The 17,346-nt window shown below is 44.8% G+C and overlaps 1 protein-coding gene across 4 annotated transcripts in view; it reads right to left on the reverse strand.

Moving 5' to 3' along the window:
* Window positions 1–15,163, reverse strand: part of KCNK5 (potassium two pore domain channel subfamily K member 5) — a 74,849-nt gene extending 59,686 nt beyond the window's left edge. For 3 of the 4 annotated variants that reach the window (XR_013931343.1, XR_013931344.1, XM_080407903.1), the window contains exon 1: window positions 1,228–15,163. Coding sequence is in view for 2 of the 4 variants with exons in the window: in XM_080407903.1 (XP_080264029.1) it covers window positions 1,228–1,413 (186 nt within the window). In the remaining 2 variants the exon portion in view is untranslated. The remainder of the gene's footprint in view (window positions 1–1,227) is intronic. The other variant, XM_080407904.1, reaches the window with a different exon arrangement.
* Between the last annotated feature and the right edge of the window lie 2,183 nt (window positions 15,164–17,346).

The following is a 17,346-nucleotide window of genomic DNA, read 5'->3' on the forward strand; positions in this document are numbered from 1 at the left end:
AAGGACACTGCCACCAGAAAGCTCTGCTATCTGAAGCAGACAGAAAGCAGCCACCAACAGAAGAAAGGCGATTTAAACCACAAACTTAGGATGGAGAACTATATCGTCTTCTAAGCTTGCACAGTATCAATTACACCAATTACACAACTAATGAGCCATTTTCCCAGTCTTCTGTCTTTTGAAATATTAGTACTTTTAGTGGATTTAAAAATAAAATAATAACAAGAAATCCAAAACACTATGACCAGAAGATCCAGTCAATATAAACATCTCTGAAATAAACTCCCAAATGATTAATTCTTACCACTGGAGCCCCACATATCTGGGCAGCCTGTTTTTTCATGGTTCACCATTGCTTGCCACCACGTTTTAATGGATACCACGTCCATAAAATGGCACTAACCAAGCTTACACTGCTCTACGATTTAATACATACTATTGATTAATAATTAGTTTTGAAGAGGCATCCTGGCAGATGAACAAGATAGGACGATTATCAACTCCTTATGGCTTGGAAAGAAGTCATTCTCCCAGAGTAAAAATAACACCACAAGAGTTGCAAACATCCCCCTGTCGAGCCACTCAGCCTTTCTCCCTGTCACCCTGCCTGACCTCCGGGACCCGCACCCGGACCCCCAGGGGCATTTTCAGTATTTAGTATGAAAAAAAATAGAAAGAAAAATAAGAAGAGGAGGGAAATCGGACGAAACAGAAGATGACCAAGGCGCTTGATTTCACCTTCCCTTCCTCATAACACAACATCCATCGAGGCGGAATAAGCCACCTCGGGTGCTACAAGAGCTGCATTCAGGGCTGCGGGGTTCGGGAACCGCCGGCCGTGCGGAGCGCACCGCGGGCGTCAGCCCCGCCAGCCCCCCGGACCGGCCGGCCAAAACCCGCGCCAGCCCCCAGCCCCTTCATCACCGGGGCGGCCGGGGAGGAGGGAGCGCGGCCCCATTTAACCGCTCTATCATTAGGTACAGCCTGCCCAGGTTGAGAGGCATACCCACGCTCCCTCTCGAGGGGCAGTTTTTAGGCATCGGGCATTGTGAGGACGCACCTGGGGTCAGTATTCCCGGGGAGCCGGCTGGCCCTCCGGCCCGGCGGCAGCACGTCCCCGCCAGCCCGCCCGCTCGCCCAGAGCCGCGGTGCTTCCCGCTCCGCGGGCCCCGCAGCACCTGCCGCTGCCACCGCCCGGCACCCCCGGCTCGGCGGCGCCCGTCGTACCTGCAGGATCTTGTCCAGCCCCTCTTGGCCCAGGCAAGGAAACTGCTTGAGCAGCTCCGTCTTCTGCCTCTTGTAGTCCTCGGTAGCCGAGCGCCAGTGCGGCTCCTCCAGCACCTCGAAGATCGCCGCCCCGATGGACAGGTAGAAGATGATGGCCGAAGTCAGCAAGGGGCCCCTGTCCACCATGGTGCTGGCGGGAAGGCGGGTGGAGCGCGGCGGGCGGGCCGGGGCGGCTGCCCCGCGCTGCGGCCGTGGGTGCCCGAAGCCGCCCTGTCCTTCCCCTGACAGCTCTGCCTTCCCCGCCGTGCGCCGTGCCTCCTCTCCCGGCCTCTGCCGCGTTCCCTTAGAGTCTTCCACGCTCCCCTCCCACTCCCTCCTCCTCCCTCCTTTCCTCCCTCCTCTGCTCCACTCCCCGCGGCTGCCTCCTTCCCCCAGTTTTCTCCCCTCCCTCCTCAGCAGCGATTTGAATTTGGTGCCCTCCCGCTTCCTCCCCCCAGCCGCCCGCGCATGCGGGGCTGCCGCCGGGGGAAAAGCCGGCGGGGGCGCCCCCGGGTGCTCCGGGTCTCACCGTCCCGGTGAGGGGCGGGCAGTCGCCGGGGGACTGCGGGGCCGCGGCTGGGTCTGGCCACCGCCACCGCGCGGGGCCGCCTGGGGCGGGGGGAGCGGGGCCGCGAGCTCCCCCCTTCCCGCCCTGCCCGCGCGGCCGTTGGGAGCGGGTGTGGGGGCCGCTGAGGTGAGCCCGGCCCCGGGCGCCTTCCCCCTGCGCAGGGCGGCCCCGGCGCCGCGTTTTCCTCGCCCTATTTTTCTTGAGTCGAGGGAAGAAGGGGTAGCGTCCCTCAATTCTATTGTACTTTTCCCCCCGCGTTGCCGGGTTCAGCAGAGCTTCTCGTTGCCGACGCTGGAAGGCTGTGGAACGAGGACTGTGGCTGGCTCCAGCGAAGTGCGGGGTGCAGGCTAGCAGGAGCTCTGAGGAGAAAAGAAGGGGGGCTGTCGGCAGGTTTCCCCCCTTTCCCGAAATGGTGCCCATCCCTCAGGGCACGAACTGCATCTCCCTTTCTCTGTGTGTTTTCTACGTTCCGTAAATGTTCCTATGGGTGCCCGCATATGTGTGAGTTCAGGAGTGAGGGACAGACCCTGGCTAGTGATTTTCCATGAGATGCTCAAAACCCCATCTGGGCTGAATCTGTCTTGAAGCTCACCCTGCTCGTGAAGCCTTTCCCAGGAGCTGCTCACAGCCACGCACAAGAGCATGCTCCTCCACATTCACACGTGAAGGTAGAAGGAAGGCAACCCAACTTTTGAAGCTGGAAAGGGGGTTAAATGGGTCAGGGAAAGAGTAAGTCAGTGAGAGGAGATCCTGATGTGTTACGCACCCAGTAAAGTGCTTCTGGTGTGGACATGGTTCGTTGTATAAACACTCTTTTTGTGGAGCTAACTTATTTTCTGCTGCCTTTAGCCCCACCCCCCAGGAAGAAAACACTCCAAACCACAAGAGTTGTCCTTAACAACTGCATCATCAACACTAAGGATTTTGGGATGTAAAGGTAAATCAGCTGGAGTCCACACGCAAAAAGGCTGAGATAAGCCAGCTGAAATGTCTCATGCTGACATAGTTGAAACAGGAGGAGTGAGAATGGAGGAGAATGGCAGAAAGGAAGGGAACAAGAAGAAAGTACACAACAGAGTATGAGAAAACAAAAAGGAGAGCATGTGCAAGGCAAAGGAACGTGCCTTGGTTAGGTATCCAGAGACACCTATCTATAAAACTTCAAATCATGCCCGATGGATGCTCTTTTGAGATTGCCCACAGAAAATTGCATGGCCCTTAAGCAGTCCCTCCTACTAACGTGCGTAGGGCTCGGTGAAAATACATCTGCAAGAGGTTCCTGGCAGCCTAAAAGCAGGACTGGAGAAACCACAAAATCCACAAGCATGTTACGTGATCAGCATTGCTGTCTTTGCATGGGATTCCCCAGTTATGTAAAGGAAACGTTAAGAATAGAAAAGGATTGCCAAAGCAGTAGTAAAACAAAAAAAAAAAAAAGAAACACAAAAAAAAAAAAAGGAAAAAAGGGCATTTAGAGGAGAAATCAAGTAGAAGGCATAATAAACATTTTAAAAATAATGGCTTACAGAGAAACTACAAAACCTTTTTATTAAGGCAAAAATGGGGTGTGTTTCATGAAGTTGTAAGAACAAACTTTCAATGAAAAGGAAAAGAAGAATTTCATGGTGCATAATTAGCCCTTGAAAATTGTTCCCAGGTGTTATCGCTTCGCCCAAGACCTTTGCAAAACTTGAAAAGCCATTGGCCACATAATAACGTGAGTATCCAGCATTGCTTCACTTAATTATTTAAACTTAAAGTTAAAAACTGCAAAGTATGTAAATATTTATGGCAAGTGACTGAAAATATTGAGGAAGAACTCTTCCCATAGGCAAACTGTGATATAATTTTCCTTTTGGTGCTCTCACACCTTCTTCTGAGTCACCTGCAAATGGTTAGGTTATTCCAACAGCAGCATCAGTAGCCTGACACGTTATAGCAATATTACACTTGTATGTTCCTGACCCTGAACATCTGTGCTTCGTAACGGGAAGGTATTTGATTAAATTTTGAAACTGTACTCTTCTCCATCTGTCTTTAAGTCTCTAAAGGCCCATTTATACCACTGAAACACTATCTTAAAGGCACAAGGAATGACCCTGAACCTACTGCAATTATAAAGTGCAGATGCGACCAAAATAATTTCAGGCATTTCATAGAATGTTTGTTTGCAATTTTGATTCAAAATTTCTCCTTTCCACTCTAAACTCCCAATCAGTGATTGCATAATTAACTGCTTTCAGTAACTGAGTCAGTGTTTAAAAACAAACAAACCTGTAAGTCACATACCATTTTTCCCTGTGTTGTAATGCTATTGCACTTGTTAGACTGTCTCCTTGTGTTTCAAAGAGGCGAGCCTGATAAGGGACACCATCCAGAAGAATAGTTGATTCCCCAGGGAACCATAGCCAACTACTCCTACAAGTAGAGGTGATCCTCTGAGAATCAACAAACTTGCATTTAGATATTTCACTTTGACTCCTTTGTCTTTTGCAGAACAAATTACAAGGCATAATTTCATGCTGGTGTCCAAGTGAGTGTGGCAAGGAGGAATGTTTTGTGTAACTGGCCTCTCTTTGCACCTCTTGATCTAAAATGCCTCTCCTGACCTCATAAAAGATCCCATATCCTTTTATTCATGGCCCTTTTCTACTCTCTGTTTCCCTTGGATTAAACAGTACCCCTATTGTTAACCCATAGCACCTGCCACATAGGCCCCACAGCTTTTCATGCTAGCTGAGTTAATGAAAAGTCTGGGGTTATTCACTCAAAGGCTTTTAAATCTCATTAAAAAATCAGAGGAGAAAAAGCAGATAGCACTGTGGTGAGCAATACCACAAGTATCAATCATTTGTATTATTTGCGTAGGTCATTATTTCTGGCTGTCCAGTCCAAAAGGAAATCTCTTTCATCCAAGCTGTACGTCTAAGACACATTTGCTGTACAGATGTTTCCTAGAACAGCCTGAAATGAATGAATAAATGTCAGAAAATGTTTTAGACAGAGCAAATAAAAGACATTATTTGGGCAAAGGAAACCTGTCATGTAGTGGCAAAGACTGCATGTTGTACTGAGTATGAACAATGAATCTCTTTTCAAGCCTCTGCCGTTTTTCACTCGGAAGTCTATTTTCGTCTGGTTGATTGCTCTGTTCTCGATGATGCCTGTCCACTCTACATCTTTCACTTTCCTTTATCCATTGAAATTTAGAGACCTCCAACATTGCTTCCAGGTGTTATACACCTAGGTGTGTATGGTTTTAAGTAAGTTGAGGGGTGTACTATCATGACAAGCAGTTTGGCTTTTTTGGTACAGTCTGGTACATGCAGAAAGGTTAAGGTTGGTCTGCAGATGGTGCGGAATTTTATATAAGACATTTGTAGAAAGTTCAGAAATTCTCCATGGTATTGTTCACACCTCTTGGCCTAAGTATTTACACATAGCATGTTTTGTGCCCTGAATGTACAGTAGCACATACTAAAGAGTAATGAAGAATAAAAACCTTTACCAAAACAACCTGCATACCACTGCAACAGAGTTCTTCACCCATGGACAGATAATGAGTGAACAAACACCACATGACAGATGTTAGTCATGCTGCTTAATGAATAACTGGTGATGAGTACATGTATGGAATGGCTGTAATTTGTTCAAGGAAAAATATGCATTTGGATCACCTGTTTTTCACTGAGATACCTACAGTGTACAAGAGAAGTGTCTTCATCAGGAAGTCCAGATATTTCAACATTTTTTCTGTGTGTATTTCCTTGACTGCCTTGTTCCTCAGCCATCCACAGCAGTCACTGGATCTTCAGAACTGTATGATGAAACCTGGTTTCCTTCAAAATATTTTACAAAGAAAGGCTCTGGCCGCCTCTTCCTGTTTCATCATGGCCTCAGTCCTGCAGAGAAGCACTGACAGTACCAAACGCTTATGATAGTCCTTCACCCTAACATTCATGTCAGTAATCTAGACAGTTCAGCATACAGCTGTACAAAAAAACTCCAACTCAGACAATTTCAGTCCTGTACTGGGTTTACCATCATGATACCTGGAGCACATTACTATTCTAGATAGTATGCTCAAGGCTAGATGAGCACCATGGTAACAGAGCCAGTGAATAATGCAACAATCTGTTATTTTGTTATGTAAAACATAACTGTCGAGTCCTATTTTTGTGTCATTAAGAAGGAGTTAAATTCTATTGGTGAACAGTAATATGGATGAATGTCTGCACACTGCTCTGAGACTTGTTTCCCAAACCAGTTTAACTTTCATCAATCTCATGTCACACAGTGCAAAAGTCTTGTCCAGTGTTACGACAACTGCCTGAATGTGACAGGGGCATATTACAGGGGGGAATTCAAGGAACTGTTGGCCTCCCCTGTCTCCCAGTTGGGTTGCACAGCTGCATGTCTGTATGCCAGGTTGTGCAACAGAGGGGCTTGTGTATGACTGCACAGTTCCTACATAGACATCAGTCTCCCTTCTGTGCCTGGCATGTAATGCTCACATTTTGTTAGTCAACATGCCTGAAGAGGTGTTCCCACCTACCTCTTCCCTTTATAGAAACAAAGTCACAACATTAATTTTGGCAGAGGAAAAGCAGAGGGAAGGTTGATGGCGCTTTTTTTTTCCCACTTGGGTGAATAGAGTCTTGCGGATAACAAATGAGGACAGCTGTACACCCTAAAAACATTGAAAAGGATCATAGTGTTACCATCTATTCTATTGCTCCAAATGCTGTAGCAATAGCCTGTAAGGTTACATTGGATTTTATCTGGAGGAAAAAGACAGAGTAAGCAATCAAGAGAATTGGGCTACATACAGTTCACGGAGTATGAATGTTTAGGAATTGTTTTCTATGGACACTAGTTGCTTTTGTGCTTGGTGTCCTGGAATGAAATAAGGGTCATGGCCCATGCTACCCCCATGCATGTGCCTCTTCCTTCTAGAATTAAAGGAGTTTTGTAAGAAGACATGAGTTCCTGGCATAGTCTACCTCCACAGCCCCTTCATCTGTCACGTGGTCCGTTGTGGTCCCTCTTCCGTCTTGTGTGGTATTGGGAAAGAAGACAGCAAAGGCAGAGCCATAACACCCACAGCTGTGCTGCAAGTGAAGTGCTTGCAAGCCACCAGCGGCTTGTAACTTATGGTTTGTACCCTCCTAGACCATTGTGAGGAGAGGGGTTAAGAGGGCTTGGAGGGAACTGGGATATCAGTGTTTAGTGCCTTCCAGTGGTGCCTCCCACATGCCAAAACCTGGTGTAGAAGTAGCAAGCAAATGCAGGTCACTAGCAGATGTGACTCCAGGGAGGCAACCTGGCACAAAAATGACTGAGTTAGGACATCAGGAAAAAAAATCCACCTGGTCTGGTGCTTTGGTCAACAGTTAAGCTGTTGTCACTGCTGTAAGCATTAAAGCTGCCTGCCAGTTATACCTTACACTGGTCCTGTTCTTGCGGTGAGCACCATGCTGGTGGCTCTCAATGGCTTTTCAGGGATGTCTGTGGAGAGCGTCACGGTCAATTGCAAGATAAGCCATGACTGAGGTGGTGAAGCAAGTCAGACGCTGGGGGTTTTCTTTGTATTGTGTAGCACCTCAGTGGTGCTCTGTTCTTCATTCTGTCCGATGGCCCGTTGGTCTCAGCATTGAAGCAAAGTCTGGGGAAACTGAGGAAACATCGAGTGAATGGAAGCAGATTCAAATTGCCCATGTTGCCGCTCTCCTTTGGGAGCTCCTGGAGAAGTCCTGGTAACTCAGTTCAGACTCACGATGGTGCCAGCAATGAGGTGTGGGAGAGTCCTGGCAGCAATCAGAGTTGAGGGAAGGCAGAGAACATAAGAATAGACAACCCCTAACTATACCTGGGGATCTGGTATACCTGCAAAAATCTGTGGAGCAGTTGGTGGGGAGAGGGAGAGAAAAGGGGCAGGGAAGGGAACACTGACCCCATGAAGATGAAGTGGTACTCTCTAAGGGCACCAAAACAGAGGTAACCATTCCTGGCTGCTCCTTTCACTCAAGAGGACCATCCTCAGCCAGCCAGAGATCCCCAGTGAATACTGAATTGTCAACATGGGTTATAGGAACTAATGGTTAGCAGGCTGTTAGAGGTTTCACAACTCATTTCCTTTGGATATTAGTAATTTCTTTTGCCAAAGAGAAAAGGAGAACAAGGGAGGAGGAGGAAATAAAAACTACATGGGGTAGTTAATTTATTTTAAAAGATTGAGTCAGTAAGGAGATGGACGAACTCTGCAGATGGCATTGCTTCAGTCAGGACAGCAAATTTAGTACTCGCATGTGTTTAAGGTTTCTTTGGAACAAGGAAGCCATATGCAAATAATGGGACCAATCTGCAAACTCCTGCTCTGGTCGGCAGCCTTTGCTCAAGAACTCTCACTGACTGGGGATACTTGTAACAATAAAGATTCCCCAGGCCGGGGAGCCTGGCTTTTAGGTCTGCCTCATCTTCTGCCCTTGCTTCACTCCCTACTCTCACCCCTGATCTTTTGCAATTCAGTGACAATCAGAGTTAATAAAAGGTGTGTCTGTGATCCTATAAAGCAATTTGCATCATCATCTTTTGTGATGAAATTTTCACAGGGGAAGGAGGAGCAGAAGCATTTTGCCCAAGTTAAGGTTGCCCTGGCAATAAACCAAGAAGCCTGAAGCCCTTAATTTTCATAAGAGATCTGATTACCGCAGCCCATATTTGAGTGCAGAGATGTGTCCTGCAGAAACTGTACCCCATGACCCTTCCATCCCTCACTTCCAAGTCTAAAAGTAGTCTAGCATTTACAGTCTTGCATTACTGCCACTGTGTCACAAGCACATGGACAGGCTGGGGCTGCCTTCCTGAAGTTATTGTACTGCATCTACAACAGACCACACGACACCTGCCTCTGCCCTACCAAAAACATCATTTTCCTTATCTGGGTTGAAGAAACTACTGCTTTCGCTAAAGAGAAGTGTCCAGAACCTGCCAGCTTGACGTTAACTGTGTTGTATGTTATTTCAATGTGTGTCTATTATAAACAAATTACAATGGAACTTTCATTTTGACTAAAGGAACTGGTAATTGACACACAGCTATTACAATATGACAAACAAGCAATGTCTAAGCCAGCTGAATAAAAGAACTGTCAGAAATGTCTTTCTTCTGCTGTGCTGTCTAGTGCAAATACAGCAGCCTTGCTTAATAAACAAGGCCTCATTTAGTTCTGGGCTTGTCTCAACACCAGTCTTTTACAAGCACTTAGGACAAGATCATTAAACCTGCATGTATCAGCTGAAGGCCTACCTCTCAAATTTCCTTCTAATGCCGGGAAAGGCCCTAGTTACACAATTATACATTAACTAACAAATAATTATTCTCAGCAGTGGGAAGTGAATTATTTTGCATCTCTATTGGTGTGTTTGGATACCTTGTATGAAATCTAGACAGATTAAATTCCTTCGCCTTTCTTTGTAGTTGGACTGCTTGTCGGGCATGCTGCAATGCTGGCATCTAAATCTGCTTGGAGAGCGATGTGGAAAGATTACAATTGGAATATCCATTATCATGACAATGTGTGGAAATCTGGCACCCGTTAACAGAGCAGTGTGGGAAGGACATTACTGGGGCTCATAGGTAAAGCGCAGAAGGGATTTTGATACTTAATGTCACTAGTACAGAAGAGCAGGAAAAGCTGGTGTGGTCCTTCACTGACAAGACACTGTGGGGAGGCTGCTACTGCAGTAAGTTGGGTGCTGTAAGAAAGGGTGGCACTGGAGCCTTCAGCAGTGGCCATTGGAGGCCTTCACTGAATGCCTTGTAGGCAACAGGGCCACACGATGAACAGATACTACAGCTATCATTTTTATTTTCCAGAAAAAGTTTGGCTTTTGTATCTGGAGTAACTAAGCTAAAATGTCTTTTGTCCATTTAACCCTTATGAAAACTCATATCTGTTTCTGAACAGAGATCCCAAGTTTTAACTTCCAGTTCAAATCTGAACCTTTTCTTTCTGTCTGGTCTCCACTTTGTGGAGAATGCCTTGGAGTCTGGCAGTTTTCCGTATCAGAAATGTAGTATTGTTACTTTGATCGTGGTTTAGACAGAAAGCCTGAGTTCAGTCCTGTGTGGATAGGAGGATTTAATACCTTCAAACAATGTCAGAGAGAAAAAAAGGGAGAATAAGAATGCCTTGAATAATATAAAAGGTGCAATCTGGCACTGCTAAGGATGGTGGATCAAATAACCTCTCAGTCTTTTCCATGTGTGATTTTTGCAGTTCCACACAGACTTTTCACAACAGTTGAGTGCCCCACATCAGGACCAGGGTGCAGGGGTAAGGAAGGGCTCACACTAGCAGCTTGTCTGTTTGCCAATGCATACAGAAGCAGTACACACCTTTCAGTTACTCACTACAGTGAATTATGTTTTCAGTTGTACCTTGCAGAGTGAATAGAAAATAACTTTAGACTGTAACACTGTCCAATCTGTTCCCCCATATGCACTCCTTTTCCAAAGAATACACCGTACTTTGCACTAATGAGGGCATCCAAATAACAATGGAAAGAATGACTCTGATATTCTCCTGAGCTAACTTCAAAGTTGCATATCCAGTTCTCTGCCTTTTTTGGTCAGTCTCTTTCCACCATTTATGCCTGGGTTTAAACAGACTGGGGAGAAGAAGAGATTTCAGCACACCCGATCCAACTTTTAAACTCAGCTCCACAGAAAGGCAGACATTAGTTGTACAGGGTAAAGTAGAACTGTACCTCTTCCTTCTAGAATTAAAGGAGTTTTGTAAGAAGACATGAGTTCCTGGCATAGTCTACCTCCACAGCCCCTTCATCTGTCACGTGGTCCGTTGTGGTCCCTCCTCCGTCTTGTGTGGTATTGGGAAAGAAGACAGCAAAGGCAGAGCCATAACACCCACAGCTGTGCTGCAAGTGAAGTGCTTGCAAGCCACCAGCGGCTTGTAACTTATGGTTTGTACCCTCCTAGACCATTGTGAGGAGAGGGGTTAAGAGGGCTTGGAGGGAACTGGGATATCAGTGTTTAGTGCCTTCCAGTGGTGCCTCCCACATGCCAAAACCTGGTGTAGAAGTAGCAAGCAAATGCAGGTCACTAGCAGATGTGACTCCAGGGAGGCAACCTGGCACAAAAATGACTGAGTTAGGACATCAGGAAAAAAAATCCACCTGGTCTGGTGCTTTGGTCAACAGCTAAGCTGTTGTCACTGCTGTAAGCGTTAAAGCTGCCTGCCAGTTATACCTTACACTGGTCCTGTTCTTGCGGTGAGCACCATGCTGGTGGCTCTCAATGGCTTTTCAGGGATGTCTGTGGAGAGCGTCACGGTCAATTGCAAGATAAGCCATGACTGAGGTGGTGAAGCAAGTCAGACGCTGGGGGTTTTCTTTGTATTGTGTAGCACCTCAGTGGTGCTCTGTTCTTCATTCTGTCCGATGGCCCGTTGGTCTCAGCATTGAAGCAAAGTCTGGGGAAACTGAGGAAACATCGAGTGAATGGAAGCAGATTCAAATTGCCCATGTTGCCGCTCTCCTTTGGGAGCTCCTGGAGAAGTCCTGGTAACTCAGTTCAGACTCACGATGGTGCCAGCAATGAGGTGTGGGAGAGTCCTGGCAGCAATCAGAGTTGAGGGAAGGCAGAGAACATAAGAATAGACAACCCCTAACTATACCTGGACATATATCTGGGGATCTGATATATGTCCAATCTGTTCTCCCATATGCATTCCTTTTCCAAAGAATACACCGTACTTTGCACTAATGAGGGCATCCAAATAACAATGGAAAGAATGACTGATACTCTCCTGAACTAACTATAAAGATATCCAGTTCTCTGCCTTTTTTGGTCAGTCTCTTTCCATCATTTATGCCTGGGTTTAAACAGACTGGGGAGAAGAAGAGATTTCAGCACACCTGATCCAACTTTTAAACTCAGCTCCACAGAAAGGTAGATATTACACATCTGTAAAGGAAAAAGTCAATGGAACATTCCCTGCTCCCTGGGAATTTATATTTCTTAAAAGTTTCCAAATGATATGTTGGTAAAGTAGGTAAAAAAGCGAGTAGAAGGCTGCACATGAACTGGAATGCAGGACACAAAAAGTCATATCTTCCTCTTATTAAATATTATCTCACATATGGGAGGCCACTTCCAGGCAATATATATGAGAACTCACAAATCCTTTTTAGGCACCTGTGAAAAACCACTGAAACCGACAGAGGCCACCTGCTACATGGAAAGCCCTCAGCTGAAACAGTCACATTCACAAAGCTGAGCTGTAACATCCTCTATACTGAAAAGTCCTCCAAACTACAAAGATTTATTGTTCTTCTGAGGGGGGAGTTTTAGGCACACAACTTACTCCCATTGAGCTCTGACAGTTTCTCATATTCTGTTTCTTCTCACAGTATCTTCTCTGTAGCCAGTCCTGCAGCCAGCTCTTCTTCTAGCTGGATAAGCTGTGTCTGCTATAATATCAACACTTGTTGGCCCAACAGGGAAGACAGTGGAACTAGATATATACATAGTCTAAGAATGGTAATACTGGTATGTTCTTTCCTCCTTATATTGACTTTCTCACTGAAGCACTGTGTGCAGCACAGTACTGGGTGAATTTCAGCCCTGTGTGCAAGGCCAGGATACAGTTTATATAGCACCTGATTTCTATTTAATCTTCAAGTTGGCTGTAAGTGGAATATATAACTCTTGTGTTACACTTCTGAACATGGGAGAATTTTAATTAAAGAGAGCTAAAGATTACTTGGGAGGAGTGGGTTCTTTATTTTTCTTCTTCCTCTCAATCTGGAAAGGAACACCGAAGCCCTTGTGTCTGCTGAACTATGGAGACAAAGAATAAGGGTTGCAACTACTATGGCAGGGAAAGCTTTCACATTACACTCTGTCCCATTTGAGTGGTCCACCTCCATACATTGTTAATCCTTGGACAGTGCAGTTTCTATTCAGAAATGTTCCCGCTTGAGTGTCCGCTGCATGCAGTGATAGTTAACAAAACGTTGTGTCATATACAGTGCCCGGCAGGGAGCATTGGTCTGCCTTTCCAACCTGCTGCAAAAGGGCTCAGCTGAGTACAGTGGCTGTGATGACATGGGTCAAGGTTCCCAAGTGCACTTGCTGAAGGAAATGTGTTTCTCCAAAAATAGTGCCTCAGAATAGCTCAAACAAAAACGAACAAGCATCTCATTGAAAAACAAACAGCCCATTCTTTCAGATTTTTCTTCTCCTGTTGGTCCAGACAGGAACCTGTTTCATCTATCAAAAGAAAATTCTGTTTATGCAGGGGATGGATACAAGCCTTCCATACCTCTAAAACCCTCTAGGTCCTATAGACAGACAGGCCTCATTCTAACTGTCTTCCCAAATGTATTTTATCCTTAATACCAAATGAGTCTGGCTCAATCCTTTGCAGACCTCTGAACTGTCAAGTCTGGCACAGCAAGGCTCCTGGGTTAATTGCATCATGTGAGAGGGGAGGAGGTCGGAGGGAATCATCATTTGAGAATTCATGCCCACGTCTCAGCTCCTGTACATGATCTGACACTGGGCACGTCAGATCATGCATGGAGGAGATGCAGAGGGCCTGCCACTGCCAGCAGACATGTGCTGTTTAACAAGGTTGCTTTCAATGTGGGCCCCTGCGGGGTCTCCTCCACCTGCTCCAGCTCCAGGCCTGAGCACCTCGTCTCTGCAGCTGCACTGCTGGCAACAGCTCTTGCCTTAGGAGGTGCTGCCGGGAGGGATGGGTGCAGCAGAGGAGCGGCAATGGGGTGAATCTCTCAAAATGCTGCAGGCTTAGCAGGGCTCCTATTGGCATCTACCAACAGATCATGTCGCTGCCTTCCCAACTGCAGAAATAATGACCAAGGTTGACTTTTCCTTTTAAAAATGGAGAAATTTCATACAGTGAACTACATATTTCTGGGATGTTATTTAACTTGCCAAATGGCTGTAACCTGTCAGCCTTCAGTTTCTTTTTACCAGATCAGCCCAAGGCCTTCTCTAAGCTCCTAAAAGTGCTGTGTCTTGTATCTTATTGCTGAAGGATTAGTTTGTTCATGCTAGGCTAAAGAGGCTCTTTTCATGAGAATCTGTTACCACAGTTTACTAAGCTCCTTGTAGCTTCCTTACAAAACAAATATTGTTCCCTTTTCCCTAGAAAAACATTGAAACTGTCAAGGGATTAGCATATGTTAAAGAATTAAAAAAAAAATTCTAGCAAGGAGGTCAGAAAATATACACGTTCTTTGGGTTCCTGTGTTTCAAAGCCAAAGTACTGAAAAGCACTTCTATTCCAACTCAGAAACTGCAGCTCTCTGTGCTCTCAGAAGTGTCAGCAATTGCAGAACTGTGGAAGAGGAGAGGAAATCTCATGGCGCCAGCTGAAGGAAGTGGAGGCAGTGAGATGAACAGTGCCCCTTCAACCAGCAAGAAAAAGAGGAACCACCAGCTCTGTTTCTGAACCACCAGCTTTATTTTCTGTGTTAGCAAAATGCTCCTCCCAGCCCCAGCTTCAATTTAAATTTGTATTTCAGAGAAGCAATTGCAAATGCCCCAGGTGACGACTAATTTGTATCACATAAAAAAAAAAGGAACCCCTGAAGTCAGGGAAAAAAGGACCTGAAAAAGGGCTGAGTTTCATTGCTCTGCACTTTCCTTTGAACTTGCTGAGATTCAGTTACATTTAGAACTGAAGTTTTGGGGCAGACTCATCTTTGTTGTCAACTCACTTAACTGTTGTCATGGATTCATTATTACAGAATAGTATCCACAAGATATCACTCAAGGTAAAAATGTAGAAAAATGAGTTGTAAGTGCAGTGACTGTAACAATTTGATTGTTTAAAATGCTTTAAGTAATATGCTTATGAAAGCTAGGGACAAGTACGTGTTAAGATATACTGTTTAAAACAGTGAACTTTAACCATGTAGATCTGCACCTTTTTACAGACAATCACATCATAAACTCAAGAACTTTTAGGTTGAAACAGGCTGGATTCATTAGGAACTCTTCATCTGTGGACAGAACGTATTTCATCAAGTTGGAAGTAGTACAAAATAATCATGGGCTGAAAGGGCTTTTACTGTGCTCTGAGTTGTAAACAGAGCAGGATTTGGCCCAAAAATATAGCATCAGAAATTCTTTGAATTAATGTAATAATAGATATGGTGGTCTTATACCTTTTATCTAATGTTCCCAAATCAACGTATAAACTTTATTTAGCATTAACTACAGCGTTGAGTTGTGGGAATGTGTTTTCACAGGCAATTCTGATAAGGTTGTGTGAATTACCCTAGGTCCCAAAACTGGGGGGGGGGGGGGGGGGGGGCGGGGGGAAGAACCATAAAACAAAAGCAGGTAGGTAAAGGGAAGCAAGGAAAGGACTGGAAGAACAGGGCCAGGGAATCCAGTGGGACTGGAACATGATAATTTTGCCTCCTATTCCTGCTGGAAAATATTCTCTGTCACCACCATTCTCACTAATTTATCCAACCAACATAGCTCTATATAATGTTAGTTTTAAGATTTTTTTTTAATTTATCTTCTTTTTGAATGCTTACCAGGTTCACTCGGGGAGGGATACTAATGTCTCCCCTCAGAGAAGCCTAAACTGTGTTATCATACTTTAGGAATAGTTTCTGAACTCAGTTCCTCCTTAGATACAGAATAAGCTGTATTTGTCAAGCCATCTGTTTTATCCTTCCCAAGCATTGGATGTGTGTGCAGTGCTTTACATGCATACAATTACAGCGACACAATTGAAATAGTCTTTAAAAGTCTTTTTATAATAAGCCTTTGGGTTATTACTCAAGAGAGGTTACTTCCGTTTCTGGCTTGTCACAAGAACCAGCCATATAGGAAATGTATGGGTCTTTTTCAAATGGGAGAAAAATTAATACTGGGAACTTTGTAACTAAGAAGATGTGGAGAAATGTGCATCCATTAAAGACTCTGACTAACAAATCAGGGAAATGACAGCAGACCACTGGTTGCTGTGAGAAAGATGCTCTTACAGTTACCGCACCCAGTAAAGGCTGGGTCCAAATGTTGGTTGTCAGTTACTAGAGAGCCTGTAACTTGACGTAACCAGGCACTGATGTCAGGGCTTCATGGCTAATACTGAGCTAAGATCTTGCCAGCATTTACAGTTAACCACTTTGTACCACAGATTGATAGCATGAAGCAAGCTTAAGTCAATGTTTACTGTTTAAAAGCAAGGAGAAAGTGAGAGAACAGTTGGTGGCTTCAAGACAGCTTGATAGCCAAAGACTAGTGTCCTTGTAAAGCTGATAAATAACAGACAGTCCAAATTTTTGTAAGAGCTCCAAGGTTTCCTGTGGGATTCCTTTAGATAAGAATTTGAAGGGCGCTGGTCACTTCTGAAGGTACATTCCCCTCTCAAGGTCCAGCATATGAGGAGAAACAACTCTTTTATTAAAAAAAAGCCCAAAAGCTATTTGTCCCTTCTTTGCATAGAGATGATCTGTACACTGTCTTAGAAGCATGCAGTCAGTGGATGTGTAAAGCAAGAGGAACAATTAGACATGATAGTGGTAATTAGAAACATACAAAGCAATGGAACTGAAAGACAAACAAACCCTGCCATATGTAGCCTCCTGAGCCAGGGTCATGCCCTAAATACACCTCACTGTCTGAAAGTAGTACATGTAGTATTTAAACATACACTTGTAAAATATTTCCCAGATTCAGCATAATAGCCTTTTACTTGTACAACATGTTCCTTTAATAAGGAAGAGATGCCAATCCTGAACCAGTAGTCAGAGGTGCTTGTCTTAGAGAAGGTTCCTGGAACCATTTCGGCTCAGGTTCAAAGGCTACTCAAATGTTTAGGCTCAAACTAATCAAGTTAAGTGTGTTCTTGACAGATTATTTTCTCCCTTTCCTAGGTCTCCCCTAAGGGTTATTAGTCATAAACTCAGCAGAACGCCTACACTGCATCCACACAATTTGAGGTAGATTTTAAAACAATCCCCCACCTGAGCACACAAGTCTGGTAACTGTTCAATCAGTTATGCGATTTGCATGTGTAAATGAATTGTGCATTCACAGATGGATTCATATGTGTACTAAGGATAGTTAAGAGGGGAATCTGAAAACTGTTCTGTAGCATTCATTTCCCATAATGGAATTTTATCACATTGAATTATACCCCTGTATTTCTATATATATATATAGAGAGAGAGAGATATAAAGATGCACAGAACATATCTGGCTGTGTCCCCTTTACTTCTGAAGCTGTAACAGTGCTTAAACAATTGAGAATGGGACAGTGAAGCTCTGCACAAGATAGTCTTTGCTTGTCTCCTTTTCAGAATGTGAGTGGGACAGCAAGACTGGTGATTTTTTCAAACTGTAGTGGCCTATGAGAATGGCTGGTTTGGTACTCTGGGTGTTTGGATTTCAGATTGCACATCACTGCAACTTATCTGTTTTTTGGAACGCAAATATTC

Source organism: Falco punctatus (genome assembly GCF_963210335.1).
Source record: "Falco punctatus genome assembly, chromosome: 12".
Classification (NCBI taxonomy): Eukaryota; Metazoa; Chordata; class Aves; order Falconiformes; family Falconidae; genus Falco; species Falco punctatus.